This window comes from Pseudophryne corroboree, chromosome 12 (genome assembly GCF_028390025.1).
Source record: "Pseudophryne corroboree isolate aPseCor3 chromosome 12, aPseCor3.hap2, whole genome shotgun sequence".
In the NCBI taxonomy this organism is placed as follows: domain Eukaryota; kingdom Metazoa; phylum Chordata; class Amphibia; order Anura; family Myobatrachidae; genus Pseudophryne; species Pseudophryne corroboree.
Genome location: NC_086455.1, coordinates 125,009,473 through 125,023,585, shown reverse-complemented (window position 1 = coordinate 125,023,585; position 14,113 = coordinate 125,009,473). Strand labels below are relative to the sequence as shown.

Below are 14,113 nucleotides of genomic sequence, written 5' to 3'. Positions count from 1 at the left end.
TGTAAGCTCTACTGGAGCAGGGACTGATGTGAATGAGCAAATATTCTCTGTAAAGCGCTGCGGAATATGTGTGCGCTATATAAACAACTGGTAATAATAATAATAATAATAATAATAATAATAATAAGAGAACCTGTATGGTTAACCTCTATTAAGAGTATGATTTCTAAGATTTCTACTAGGGTAGCACAGAATGAAACTGCAACTCAGGTTTTACAAAACACCTTTAGGGCCCCCTGGCACTCACTCTCAAAAACGTGCTCTTGCCCAGATTATGCAAGACGACACGGATACCGACTCTTGACACGGTAGACGGTGATGGGGACATGCTGCGGGGGGCGTCATCTCTTGCAAAAGGGGTGCAGTTGATGATTGAAGCCATTAGAGATGTGTTAAATATTGCTGACGCAATAACAGGTTGAGGAGGCTTACTTCACGGATAATAAGAAAGCCTCGCTAACCTTTCCTGCGTCTAAAGAGTTAAATGCTATATTTGAAAAATCCTGGGAAAACCCAGAGAAAAAATTCCTGATCCCAAGAAAGGTTCTGGTGGCATTCCCCTTCCCTGGGGAGGATAGAAAGAAATGGGAAAACCCACCCATAGTTGACGCATCTGTTTCCAGACTGTCAAAAAAAGGTGGTTTTACCTGTACCGGGATCTGCCATGTTGAAAGAACCGGCTGATCGGAAAATTGACACTACGCTCAAATCCATATACACTGCTTCGGGGGCGATATTACGCCCTACTATTGCCTGTGCATGAATTTCTAAGGCTATAGTAAAGTGGTCTGGCACGTTACTTGAGGAATTGGATACAATGGATAAAAGTGACGTTGAATTGTTCTTACGTAACATACAGGATTCTGCAGGATTTACGGTGGAATCCATGAAAGACCTGGGTTCGATGGCTGCAGGGATATCTTCCATGTCGGTTTCGGCTCATACAGGACTCTGGCTGCGCCAATGGTCTGCCGACACGGAATCCAGGAAAGGCGTGGCGACCCTACCCTACACAGGTCAGGCTCTATTTGGGGAAGCGCTAGATGCTTGGATTTCCACGGCAACTGCGGGTAAGTCACTTTTTCTTCCTTCAGCTGTGCCTGCTATGAAGAAACCCTTTTCTTCAGCTACGTCACCGTCCTTTCAGACTCCTAAAACAAGAAAGAACAAGCCGCATAACACCTTCTTTAGAGGAGGGCAGGCAAAATCCAAAAAACCTGCTACTGCAGGCTCCCAAGACCAGAAGCCTGCTTCTGGTACGTCAAAATCCTCAGCATGACTGTGGACCGCACAGCCTGGAGGAGGGGCCGGTGGGGGCGAGGCTCAGACGATTCAGCCATGTGCGGGTGTCGTCCGGCCTGGACCCCTGGGTACAGGATAATGTGTCCCAGGGGTACAGGCTGGAGTTTCAAGAACTCCTGCCTCACTGATTCTTCAAATCAGGCTTGCCAGCTTTGCTGGCAGACAGGGCTATCCTACAGGAAGCCATCCAAAAATTGAAAGGGTCACAGGTCATTGTCCCAGTTCCACCTCATATGCACAACAAGGGTTACTATTCGAACCTTTTCGTGGTACCGAAACCGGATGGTTTGGTCAGGCCAATTTTGAATCTGAAATCGTTAAACCCCTATCTGAGGGAGTTCAAATTCAAAATGGAATCTCTGAGAGTGGTAATCTCAGGTCTGGAGGAGTTTCTGGTATCCCTGGATATCAAGGATGCGTACCTCCACATTCCAATTTGGCAGCCGCATCAGGCTTATCTCCGATTCGCACTATTAGACAGTCACTTTCAGTTCCAGGCACTGCCGTTTGGTCTCTCCATGGCACCGAGGGTGTTCACCAAGGTGATGGCAGAGATGATGGTTCTCCTCCGCAGGCAGGGAGTGAACATAATTCCATACCTGGACAATCTACTGATAAAGGCAGTGTCCAGGGAGAGGTTATTGCAGTCTATCACTCTTACGACTCAACAACTCAGGAGTCACGGTTGGATCCTGAACCTTCCGAAATCACATCTGGAGCCGACAAGGAGATTCTTTCCTGGGAATGATCCTTGACACGGAAGTGCAGAGGGTGTTTCTTCCAAGAGAGAAAGGGTTGGTGATACAATCCATGGTCCGGGATGTCTTGAAACCTGCCCGAGTATCTGTTCATCAGTGCATTCGCCTTCTGGGGAAGATGGTTGCCTCCTACGAGGCTCTACAGTACGGAAGATTTCATGCTCGACCCTTCCAAATGGATCTCCTAGAGAAATGGTCGGGATCTCATATGCACATGCACCAGAGGATACGTCTCCCACCAAAGGCAAGGATTTCCTCTGGTGGTTGCAATTGCCTCACCTTCTGGAGGGCCGCAGGTTCAGAATCCCGAACTGGATCCTTCTGACCATGGATGCAAGTCGCAGAGGTTGGGGAGCGGTCACCCAAGGGGAAACCTTCCAAGGAAGATGGTCAAATCAGGAAGCCATTCTTCCAATAAACATTCTGGAACTAAGAGCCGTGTACAACTGTCTCCTCCAAGCATCTCATCTTCTACAAGATCGGGCCATTCAAGTACCGTCGGACAATGTGACGGCGGTGGCCTACATAAACCGACAGGGAGGAACAAAGAGCAGGGTTGTAATGTCAAAGGTAACAAGAATCCTCCTCTGGGCAGAAAGGCATGCGTTGGCGTTGTCAGCAATCTTCCTTCCAGGAGTGGACAACTGGGAAGCGGACTTCCTCAGCAGACACGATCTCCATCCAGGAGAATGGGGCCTTCATCCGGCGGTGTTCACAGACGTGACCAGTCGTTGGGGCGTGCCTCAAATAGACATGATGGCCTCACGTCTCAACAGGAAACTCAGGAGGTACTGTTTCAGGTCAAGAGACCCACAAGCGGTGGATGCCCTGGTAACTCCGTGGGTGTTCAAGTCAGTGTATGTGTTCCCTCCACTTCCACTCATTCCAAGAATTCTAAAGCTCATAAAGAGAACAAGGGTTCAGGCAATTCTCATTGCTCCGGACTGGCCAAGGCGAGCTTGGTACGCAGAGCTACTGCTGGAAGAACCGTGGCCTCTTCCTCTTCGCGAGGACCTTCTGCAACAGGAGCCGTTCGCTTATCAGGACTTACCGCGGCTACGTTTGACGGCATGGCGGTTGAATGCCAGATCTTAGCCCGTAAGGGTTTTCCGAGCAAGGTTATTCCTACCCTGATACAGGCTAGGAAAGGGGTAACATCTAAACATTGCCATCGCATTTTGAAAAAAATGTGTGTCTTGGTGTGAATCCAAGAAATTTCCTACGGTGGAGTTTAAACTTGGACGGTTTCTCCTCTTCCTACAAGCAGGTGTGGATATGGGTCTGCGTTTGGGATCCAGTCGAATTGGTTTGAGCCTCTACAGGAGGTTGATGTCAAGTTTCTCTGTGGAAGGCTATCACTTTGTTGGCCTTAGCTTCTGCTCGACGTGTGTCAGAGTTGGGGGCTTTATCCTGTAAAAGCCCCTATTCAATCTTCCATGAAGATAGAGCTGAGCTCAGGACGCATAAACAGTTCTTTCGACAGGTTGTGTCGGCTTTTCTTATCAACCAACCTATTGTGGTGCCAGTGGCTACTGACTCCTCAATTCCACCGAAGTCCTTGCAGGTGGTGAGGGCTTTGAAGATCTATGTGAAGAGGACTGCTTGTCACAGAAAATCGGACTCTTTGTCCTGTATGATCCCAAGAAAATTGGTGTCCTGCTTCTAAGCAGACGATTTCGCGCTGGATTAGGTTCACTATCCAGCGTGCATATTCTACCGCAGGATTGCCGTGTCCAAAATCTGTTAAGGCCCACTCTACTTGTAAGGTGGGTTCTTCCTGGGCGGCTGCCTGGGGTGTCTCGGCTTTACAACTTTGCAGAGCGGCTACTTGGTCAGGGTCGAACACGTTTGCTAAGTTCTACGAGTTCGATACTTTGGCCTCTGACCTAAGGTTTGGTCAGTCAGTTCTGCAGGAGCCTCCGCGCTCTCCCTCCCGTTCTGGGAGCTTTGGACCTCCCCATGGTACTAATGTGGACCCCAGCATCCTCTAGGACGTAAGAGAAAATAGGATTTTAATTACCTACCGGTAAATCCTTTTCTCGTAGTCCGTAGAGGATGCTGGGCGACTGCCCAGCGCTTCGTGATCCTGCAGTGGTTATCTGGTCCAGTACAACTTTGTTCTTGGTTGAGTACTGCTTTTGTTACTTGGTTAAGTAATGTTTCAGCTTTTGCAGAGTTTCAAGCTCGTTAGCTTGGTTTGCCTTGTATGTGTGAGCTGGTATGAATCTCGCCATTGTCTGTGTATAATCCTTCTCTCGAAGTTGTCAGTTTCCTCGGGCACAGTTTCTAGACTGAGTCTGGTAGGAGGGGCATAGAGGGAGGAGCCAGCCCACACTCTCAAACTCTTAAAGTTCCAATGGCTCCTGGTGGACCCGTCTATACCCCATGGTACTAATGTGGACCCCAGCATCTTCTACGGCAGGCATCCCCAATCACGGTCCTCAAGGCACACTAACAGTGCAGGTTTTAGTGATATCCAGGCTTCAGCACAGGTGACTTAATTAGTAGCTCAGTTATTTTGATTTAACTATCTGTGTTGCAGCCTGGATATCACTAAAACCTGCACTGTTGGTGTGCCTTGAGGATTTACCGGTAGGTAATTAAAATCCTATTTTCAGGTAGGTGACCACCTTCAACACTTCGCCCATGTGTGGGCGAAGTCCTGCCGGTTTCCTTGGGTGAGGCACCTCATTTCTGAAGGATACCGGCTGGAATTTCAAGCACTTCCTCCTCACAGATTTTTCAAATCGGGCCTGCCAGCTTTGCCCGCAGCAAAAGTTACCTTGCAAGAGGCCATCCAAAAACTTTTGCGGACAGGAGTGGTGGTTCCTGTACCTCCTTCGTTACACAACAGGGTTTTTTACTCCAGTCTTTTTGTCGTTCCAAAACCAGACGGTTTGGGGCCACCCATCTTATACCTGAAGTGTCTAAACCCGTATCTGCGGGTGTTTAAATTCAAGATGGAATTCCCGCGGGCAGTGGTGTTTGGTCAGAAAGAGGGGGGAATTCCTTGTATCCCTAGATGTCAAGGATGCTTAACTACACATTCCCATGTGGCCCCCCTCATCAGGCTTACCTCAGGTTCGCCATCTTGGACAACCATTTGCAGTTTCAGGCCTTGCCCTTTGTCCTGTCCACAGCTCCGAGGCTATTTACCAAAGTCATGGCGGAGATGATGCTGCAACTGCGCATGATGGGAGTCAACATAGTCCCCTACTTGGACGATCTCCTGATAAAGGCTATGTCCAGGGAGCGTCTATTGCACAGCATCGATCTGATGACTCGCCTGCTTATGGATCATGGGTTGATCCTAAAATTCCACAAATCTCACCTGGAACTGACACAATGTCTTCTGTTCCTGGGAATGATACTGTACACAGTGTCTCAAAAGGTGTTTCTACCGATGGACAAGGCCTTGGCTATCCAGGCTATGGTCCGCTCAGTGCTCCGTACTCGCAAGGTGTCCATTCATCTTTGCATACGCTTGCTGGGCAGGATGGTTGTTGCTTACGAGGCAATCCAATATGGCAGATTTCATGCCCGGCCATTTCAGCTGGATCTGCTGGACAAATGGTCAGGGTCTCACCTTCACATGCATCAGGAAGTGACCTTATCTCCGAAAGCCCGGATTTCTCTATTATGGTGGCTGCAAGTTCCTCACCTGATTTGAAAGCAGGAATTTCAATATCCACTCGTGGATTCTGCTCACAAAGGATGCCAGCCTCCGGGGTTGCGGGGCTGTGACCCAAGGGGCCCAGTTCCAGGGGATGTGGTCAGTTCAGCAATCTGCTCTGCCGATAAACATCCTGGAACTCAGGGCAATTTGCAATGCTCTTCGGCAAGCTTACCATTTCCTGAGGGATCAGGCGATCCAGGTTCAATCGGACAACGCGACAGTGGTGGTGTACATAAACCGACAAGCGGAAACAAGAAGCAGAGCAGCAATGCGAGAAGTGTAAAAAAATCCCCCTCTGGGCGGAGGCCAACGCAGGGGCCATCTCAGCCATATTCATTCCAGGAGTGGACAACTGGGAAAGGGACTTCCCAGCCGACACGAACTCCATCCGGGGGAATAGGGTCTACATCCCCAGATGTTTCAACAGCTGATTCACCGGTGGGGCTGTTCGCAGATAGATATGATGGCTTCTCATCTCAACAAGAAGCTATGCCGTTAATGTTCCATAACATGGGATCTGCAGGCTGTAGCAGTGGACGCGCTAACAACACCATGGGCGTACCAGTTTGTGTACCTGTTCCCTCCTCTACCGCTAATCCCAAGTGTTCTAAAAAGACTAAGAAGGTAAAGCGTTCAAGCAATTCAAATTGCCCCGGATTGGCCTCGACGAGCGTGGTACACGGACCTCCTAACAATGGCTCTGGAGGATCCCTGGACTCTACCGCGCCAAAAGGATCTTCTTCAACAAGGTCCGTTCGTCTATCCAGACTTACAGTGGCTACGTTTGACGGCTTGGAAGTTGAGAGGGAGATTCTAGCAAGAAAGGTTCTTCCCTCCCAGGTTATTTCCACCATAGTCCAAGCCAGGAAGATGGTGACTTCAAAACATTATTATCGTGTCTGGAAGAAGTATGTTTCCTGGTGTGAAAGTAGAAAGGTGTCTACCGTGGAATTTAGAATTGGTAGGTTTCTACTTTTACTCCAAGCGGGAATGGATATTGGCCTACGTTTAGGCTCCATCAAAGTCCAGATTTCGGAACTCTCTATTTTCTTCCAGAAACAACTTGCCATGTTGCCGGAAGTACAAACTTTTCTAAAAAGAGTCCTTCATATGCAACCGCCTTTTGTACCTCTCACGGCTCCATGGGATCTCAATGTGGTTTTGTCCTTTCTTCTATCGGACTGGTTTGAACCCTTGCATAGGGTGGTGTTAAAATTTCTCACCTGGAAAACGGTGATGTTATTGGCATTGGCGTCTGCAAGACGTGTCTCTGAATTGGGAGCCTTGTCCTGTAAGAGCGCTTATTTGATTTTTCATGAAGACAGGGTAGAACTTCAGTTTTTACCAAAGGTGGTTTCAGCTTTTCATGGCAATGAACCCATTGTGGTTCCGGTGTTGTCTGACGATTGCATTGTTCCAGAGTCTTTAGATGTGGTGAGGGCTCTGAAGATTTATGTAAAGAGGACGGCTCATCATCGGAAATCTGATTCGCTGTTTGTCCTTTATGATGCCACCAAGATTGGTCATCTGGCTTCCAAGCAATCCATTGGTCGTTGGCTCAGGTTCCCCATTCAACAGGCCTATGCTTTGGCGGCTCTTCCTTTGCCAACGTCTATTCTGGCCCACTCGACGTGGTCTGTGGGCTCTTCCTGGGCAGCTGCCCGGGGTGTCTCGGCCTTACAGTTGTGCCGAGCTGCTACTTGGTCTGGTTCGAACACTTTTGTGAAATTTTATTGGTTCGACACCTTGGCCAAGGAGGACCTTCAGTTTGGTCAGGCGGTGTTACAGGGGTCTCAACACTCTCCCACCCGTTTGGGAGCTTTGGGACTTCCCCATGGTACTAAAGTACAGAACCCCAGTATCCACTAGGATGTTAAAGAAAATAGGAATTTGATCCCTACCTGTAATTCCTTTTCTCGTAGTCCATAGTGGATATTGGGAGCCCGCCTCAGTGCTTCAATTCCTGCTTACCTGAGTAAGTATTTGGTTGGCCGCGGTTGCAGTCCCATTATGTTGTTGAGATAGCTGTGCTATCCGGGTTGGGTTGTTGTTGCTATCCTCTGTTCTGGTTAGCGCCCTCCTTTTGGTTATGGTTGTGTGTTGGCTTATTGACTCACCACTGTTGTCTTTATTCCTTCTCTCTTGGTATGTCCGTCTCCTCGGGCACAGTTTTCCTAGACTGAGTCTGGTAGGAGGGGCATAGAGGGGAGGAGCCTGCACACACATGCACACACTAAAGGTTTTAAAGTGCCAGGCTCCAGTGGACACGATCTATATCCCATGGTACTAAAGCACAGAACCCCAGTATCCACTACGGACTACGAGAAAAGGAATTACCGGTAGGTATCAAATTCCTATTTTCTTTAATTGTGGGCCTGATGGCAAAAATATGGTCATTGTATCCTCTACCGGGCCTAAACCCAGTTTGTTGTTCTCTGCAGTTGCTTTCTCGTGTTTTTAATAGCCTTGAGTGTATAATTGCTAAAATTAATATTTTGCTGGATATTGTTAGTAAACTTATCTCTGTAGTTTTTACTGTTTGTAGGGTCACCTTTTTTTGTGAATGGGAATTATTATGGCATATTTTAAGTATTCTGGCACACGGGAGTCTTTCCAGGCATTTGCATATGTCTTTAAGTTGGTTTACTATGACCTCTCCTTCTGCTTTTAAAGCTTCTGTTGGGATGTTGTCAGTGCCTGGTGCTTTTCCATTCTTCAGCTTTTTATTTGCTTGTCTAATTTCGTCCGCATTTGGTGGGTGATACGTTATGTCACTACAATATTGAAGGTCATTGTTTTCCAGAAACTCAGGGTCTAAGTTTTCAGGCCTGGGCCGATTTAATAGGTGCTTAATGTGTTCTTGCCATCTTTCATGTTTTCCGCTCATGATTTACTATTTGACGTTTGCGGCGAATGTTCTAAATTTTCCATTGCAGCTGCATAATATTCTGTACAGCAGTTGTGAATCGTGCTTTCTACTTCTAGGCTTCTTCCATTTCTTGGGCTTTTCCTTTCCTCCATGCTTCTTTATCTGCTTTGAGTTGTTTTTTTAATTTGTCTATTCAGGCGCAGGTAGAGTTCATGGTCAATGTTTTTAACTTGCGCATGTTCTTCCACTAAGTCTAAGGTGATGTTAGATCCATGGTTTTGATCTTTCTCAGTTTAATTGGGCAGGTCTGTCTCAGGGAATCATGTATTGCTGTTTTTTGTGTCAGTCCAGCTGTGGTTTACATCATTAGGTAATAGGGGTGTGAACCAATTTTTGAGCAGAATTTAAAAGTTCTCCTAGGTATTGAGGTCTGTTAATGCATCAGAATTGGTAAGGGTTTCAAGGAGTTTGGCGCTTTTAGGTGGATTATTAGCTTCGCTAGTACAGGTTGAGTATCCCTTATCCAAAATGCTTGGGACCAGGAGTATTTTGGATATTGGATTATTCCGTATTTTGGAATAATTGCATACCATAATGAGATATCATGACGATGGGACCCAAGTCTAAGCACAGAATGCATTTATGTTACATATACACCTTATACACACAGCCTGAAGGTCATTTTAGCCAATATTTTTAATAACTTTGTGCATTAAACAAAGTGTGTCTACATTCACACAATTTATTTATGTTTCATATTCACCTTATTCACACAGCCTGAAGGTCATTTAATACAATAGTTTTAATAATTTTGTGTATTAAACAAAGTCTGTGTACATTGAGCCATCAGAAAACAAAGGTTTCACTATTTCACTCTCACTAAAAAAATTCTGTATTTCGGAATATTCCGTATTTTGGAATATTTGGATATGGGATACTCAACCTGTATTAAATGCTGATCTGATCCAATGTAGAACATTGCAGGACACAGAGAAGGTGTATAGACATTACTTCAGCAGCAGTTGTTATACACAAGGCGGCAAAAACCCAAAAGTTAGGTGCTGTTGATGGAAGTGGAAAGGAGATGATGCTTTAAGTGAGGGAAGGGAAGCACATGAAGGAAGAGGGCCCTGCTCGTGAGAGCTTACAATTTTAAAAGGGAAGGGGCAGACAGACAGGAGTGACATTAGGGGGGATATTCAATTGTTTGAAAAGTCAGTTGGGTGTCTGTTTTTTCCTGTCTAGTAGATAGGTAAAAACAATCTACTAGACAGGAAAAAACAGACATGCAAATGACTTTTCAAACATTTGAATTCCCCCCTAGGTGTTTCTTACATTAGATAAAATGTAATTTAAAGACTAATCCCGTTAACAATTATAATTTAGCCTTGTGTAGAGTTAAGTAAAGTAACCTAAAGGACGATGTGTGAAACTTTGGCAAGAGAGAAAGTACAAGCCAATAAGCTTCTGTCATTCTGTCACACAGACTATACAATTAGTTAGAAGCTGATTGGTTGGTACTTTATCTCTCTCCGAGGTTTGATACATCTCCCCTCTAGTGCTTCAGTAGGACTCCCCGTGCCTATAAAAGGCCCTGGAAAGAGGCCTATTGGGGCAACATATGCAAATCAGGGATTGCAGGCACCTAGATAGAAAAGTTATTGATTTTTAACCCAATTTATCCCAAATCTGAAAGTTTTGGTGGCTACGTGTTTTAATATTAGTCAGCTTTTGTTACTTTTTTCAGCAAGACACATAGACATTATCACTCATAGTGGAACAAATGGATAATAAATAAGTACAATACAATGAAAACAAAAGTATCACAGGCATTAGAACAAAAGAACAATCAGGAATCCATTTACAACTGATTGTTTGTGTAACAAACTGAACATGGCTCATCTTTTTTTTATTTTCAGGTTGCTTTTCAGCATTTCCAAGAGCTTGACGAGCACATCAGCTACGTGGCAACGAAGGTGTGTCATCTTGGTGACCAGCTGGAGGGGGTCAACACGCCGCGGCAGCGAGCGGTGGAGGCGCAAAAACTGATGACCTATTTTAATGAGTTTCTGGATGGAAAGCTGCAGTCTGATGTGTTTAACAACTCTGAAAAGGTAATGGCTGCCAACAGGGCGTGAAGTGATTGCAAGCGACAAGCAGCGTTGCCCAAATTGCTTCAACTTGTGCTGGTCACACTTACAGCCGTTGAAAGACTCACTCGTTAAAGTTTAATTGTTCACAAGTGTGCATTTACAATATGACCCTGCTGTGCTTTTCCCTATTTATTTATACTTTCAAATGTTGTTAACTGGTCTTTTTTATGTTAGATTTTCTGCCTAGCTGATTTAATGTTCTATTCAGCAAACACAGGCGTGTTTGGGTTTTGGATTTTTTTTTTTGTCTTGTAGATTGTTTTTTCTAGTATCATGTTAAAAACATTTTAAGGGTAATACATTGCTTTTAACAGCTAACTATACAGGAAATGATTGCTAGCTTTAAAGACCCTTAAAACCCATTTGTCTGGCAGATATTAAATCAATCTAAGATGACGTATCATATATACAAAAATTCAAATGCTCAGAAAAAATAGAATTGAGAAATTGCCTTTAAATTAAAATTGTTTGGCTCTCTCTTGGCCAGCCGGATGGCTTATCTGCCCATAGGTCACCTTTATGCGTGGTGTCTGACCTTCGCACTACCTCAATGGTTAGATAAACATATTTGGGGGGAATGAATTAGGGTGTGAGAATCAGAAAGTGGTAGATTTTGTGAGATTTTTCCTGTTTTTTAAAAAAATTGGCACTCCTTGACATGGCAAAGTCAACCTAGTTTTGCCATGTATATGGTTGCCACTTTAAAAAAAAAACAGGACAACTCTCACAAAATCTCTCACTTTTTGATTCTCGCACCCTATTACATTCCCCCATTTATATGAAAACTAGCATAAATGCGATAATAACGGGTGTTCACTACATTACAGTTTACATACATCTTTGCTGTTAAGCCGTCCATATCACTTCCCTACCCATGTGGCAGAAACTAAGCTCAGTTTAAATAGCAAAGTCCACAGAGACTTCTCAAACTACCTGCGCCCGTTCGCTGACATTCTACGTTTTCCTTGCGGCTGATTTTGCACACAGCGTTGACTATGTTACATCCGGTCTTGTTGTGATGTGCATCACCTTTTTTTTGTCCTAGTGACTAGTCCCAGTATTTACCTGATCGTGGTCGAAACATGTGTCCTGGCTCCAATATGTCAGCCAAGATATGACCCAACGGGACAATGCCAAAAAACAAAATAGCCTCACAATAGTATTGTGGCTCATGCTGTCTGTCAACAATTAAGAATAAATACAATGTTGTGCATGAGTTAATTGATATCCTTTAAAAAAATAAAGTGTTTGAACGATACACATTAATGTGTAGGAACTACAGTATGTTGTCTCAACAAAGCATACTATTTTAAAAACAAGATAACTTACCACATCAAATAAGGGGACCCATGTGTTTATTAGCCAAGTGATGGCCTATACTACTAGCCCTGGACTTCAGAATGATTTCTGCAGTGCAGGTGTGTTCTCTGATGATCCTGCACGATCACCAGAGAATAACATATCTGTGGTCACATCATTTGAAACAGGACTCCACTTTTTCAGTTGAGGCTACCCTTGTGACTGTGTGTGACCAAATGTGGGAGTTAGAGCACTTTTAATGCAGTCTTCTGTGTTTCCTGTTTTTTAAATGAAAGGTGTGGGGTTTAGTGACATCACATGCTTGGTGCAGATACGTTACCAAGCCATGTTTCCTCTTGTATCTGAGTGGCAGCAACAATAAGGGAGGAACTTTTAGGTAAGCCTCTACCCGCCCAACCCTTTTTAACTCAGTGGGTAGGGCGAGTCCTACTCATCCTTACCAGTAAAGGGCAAGAAAGAGGCTTTCATTTAGGGATTCCAGGAATTTATTTCCATTTCATCCCTGAACTGTAATGTTACTATAAGGGTCAATACCCATTCGCTCCTGGATTTGGGTAATGACAGCTTGCAATTTTTTTTTTGCCAGACTTGGCTTCAGCTGAAGCTGCTGGGTCACACCTGTGCTTATGACAGTTATTCAAGGTACTCCATCCTGCTGCTCTCCATATATCCTCTGATGGGGTCTGCGACTTCTCTGCTCATAAAGCTATGTCCCTAGTAACATGGAATTTCATGGTACCTGGATGCGGTTTCCATTTGATTTTATATCCTTTATCGCTAAGTCATCATGCTAAGGTGCCCATACTTGGGGCTGTTCATTTCTACCTTCTGAAAGAAATAAAACCATTTTATTCTACCTCACTCCCCCTACATGCTAAAGTTTATTTGGCAGGCCTGAGAGATATTAAAAATGTTATTCTGGCAAAGATGCCAGATTTCTGCCTTTGGCCTTCCAGGAGACAAGGGGCTGGTGCCTAGTCACCACATTGCTGTCCTGAACTGGAGCTGGGTAACTTTCTGCGGCTGGGGGATTCTCACATCGGGCTATACCCTAGGAAAACGAAAAATAATGAATTCTAGCCAGACTCTGCCTGCCCTCAGGTAGACATGAAAAGAACACACCAGTGGCACGTTGGGGGTAGACTTACATATTTACAGTGCAGACGTTTTACCTCTTTAGCCGTAAAGGAAGTTACGTTTGTGTCGTGATGTAAGGCAAATGCCGTTGAAAAATGATGGTGTGATTGTAAAGGTGTAAGAGATACAAGGTTGAGTCACATTATTATGACCACCAGCTAGTAGCCCGAGTAACCGCCATGTGCAGCATGGACAGCAGCTAGAGATGGATTGAACTGTCTTTTTAGACACATGGCTGGAAGCCCCCGGGTACATTTTGATGGTGAGTTTCTCCACTGTAGGTAGCGTGTTGGTCAGCCCTCACGCACCTTCATAGCCGGAGTTCATCCGCAATTTCCATGTCTGTTATTCACAATGGTGCCATTTGTCCAGTCACGATACACCTTTACCACAGCAGCACGCGGACAGTTCACAAACTGCGCTGTTTCAGAAATACTGTCACCCTTGGCCTGAAAGCAGATAATCATCCCTTTTTTCAACATGCCCCTTTTACACATGACTGCAGCGAGTGATATGAGTTCAGACAGCCTATCGCACACATTATATACCCACCAAACCAGCGCATGACACGTGAGCTACTTCATGGTCTACAAGCTGCCTTTGTCAAATGTAGGAGGCGGTCATAATAATGTGACTCGACCATGTAATCTGTGTTTCTCTGACGTCCTAGTGGATGCTGGGGACTCCGTAAGGACCATGGGGAATAGACGGGCTCCGCAGGAGACTGGGCACTCTATAAGAAAGATTTAGTACTATCTGGTGTGCACTGGCTCCTCCCTCTATGCCCCTCCTCCAGACCTCAGTTAGATTTCTGTGCCCGGCTGAGCTGGATGCACACTAGGGGCTCTCCTGAGCTCCTAGAAAGAAAGATTAATTTAGGTTTTTTATTTTACAGTGA

The 14,113-nt window shown here is 45.2% G+C and overlaps 1 protein-coding gene across 1 annotated transcript in view; it reads left to right on the top strand.

The window, feature by feature from the left end:
- EXOC5 (exocyst complex component 5) overlaps window positions 1-14,113 on the top strand; it is a 127,599-nt gene that overhangs the window by 50,038 nt on the left and 63,448 nt on the right. The window contains exon 4 of the mRNA XM_063947977.1: window positions 10,525-10,719. Coding sequence (XP_063804047.1) covers window positions 10,525-10,719 — 195 coding nt within the window. The remainder of the gene's footprint in view (window positions 1-10,524; window positions 10,720-14,113) is intronic.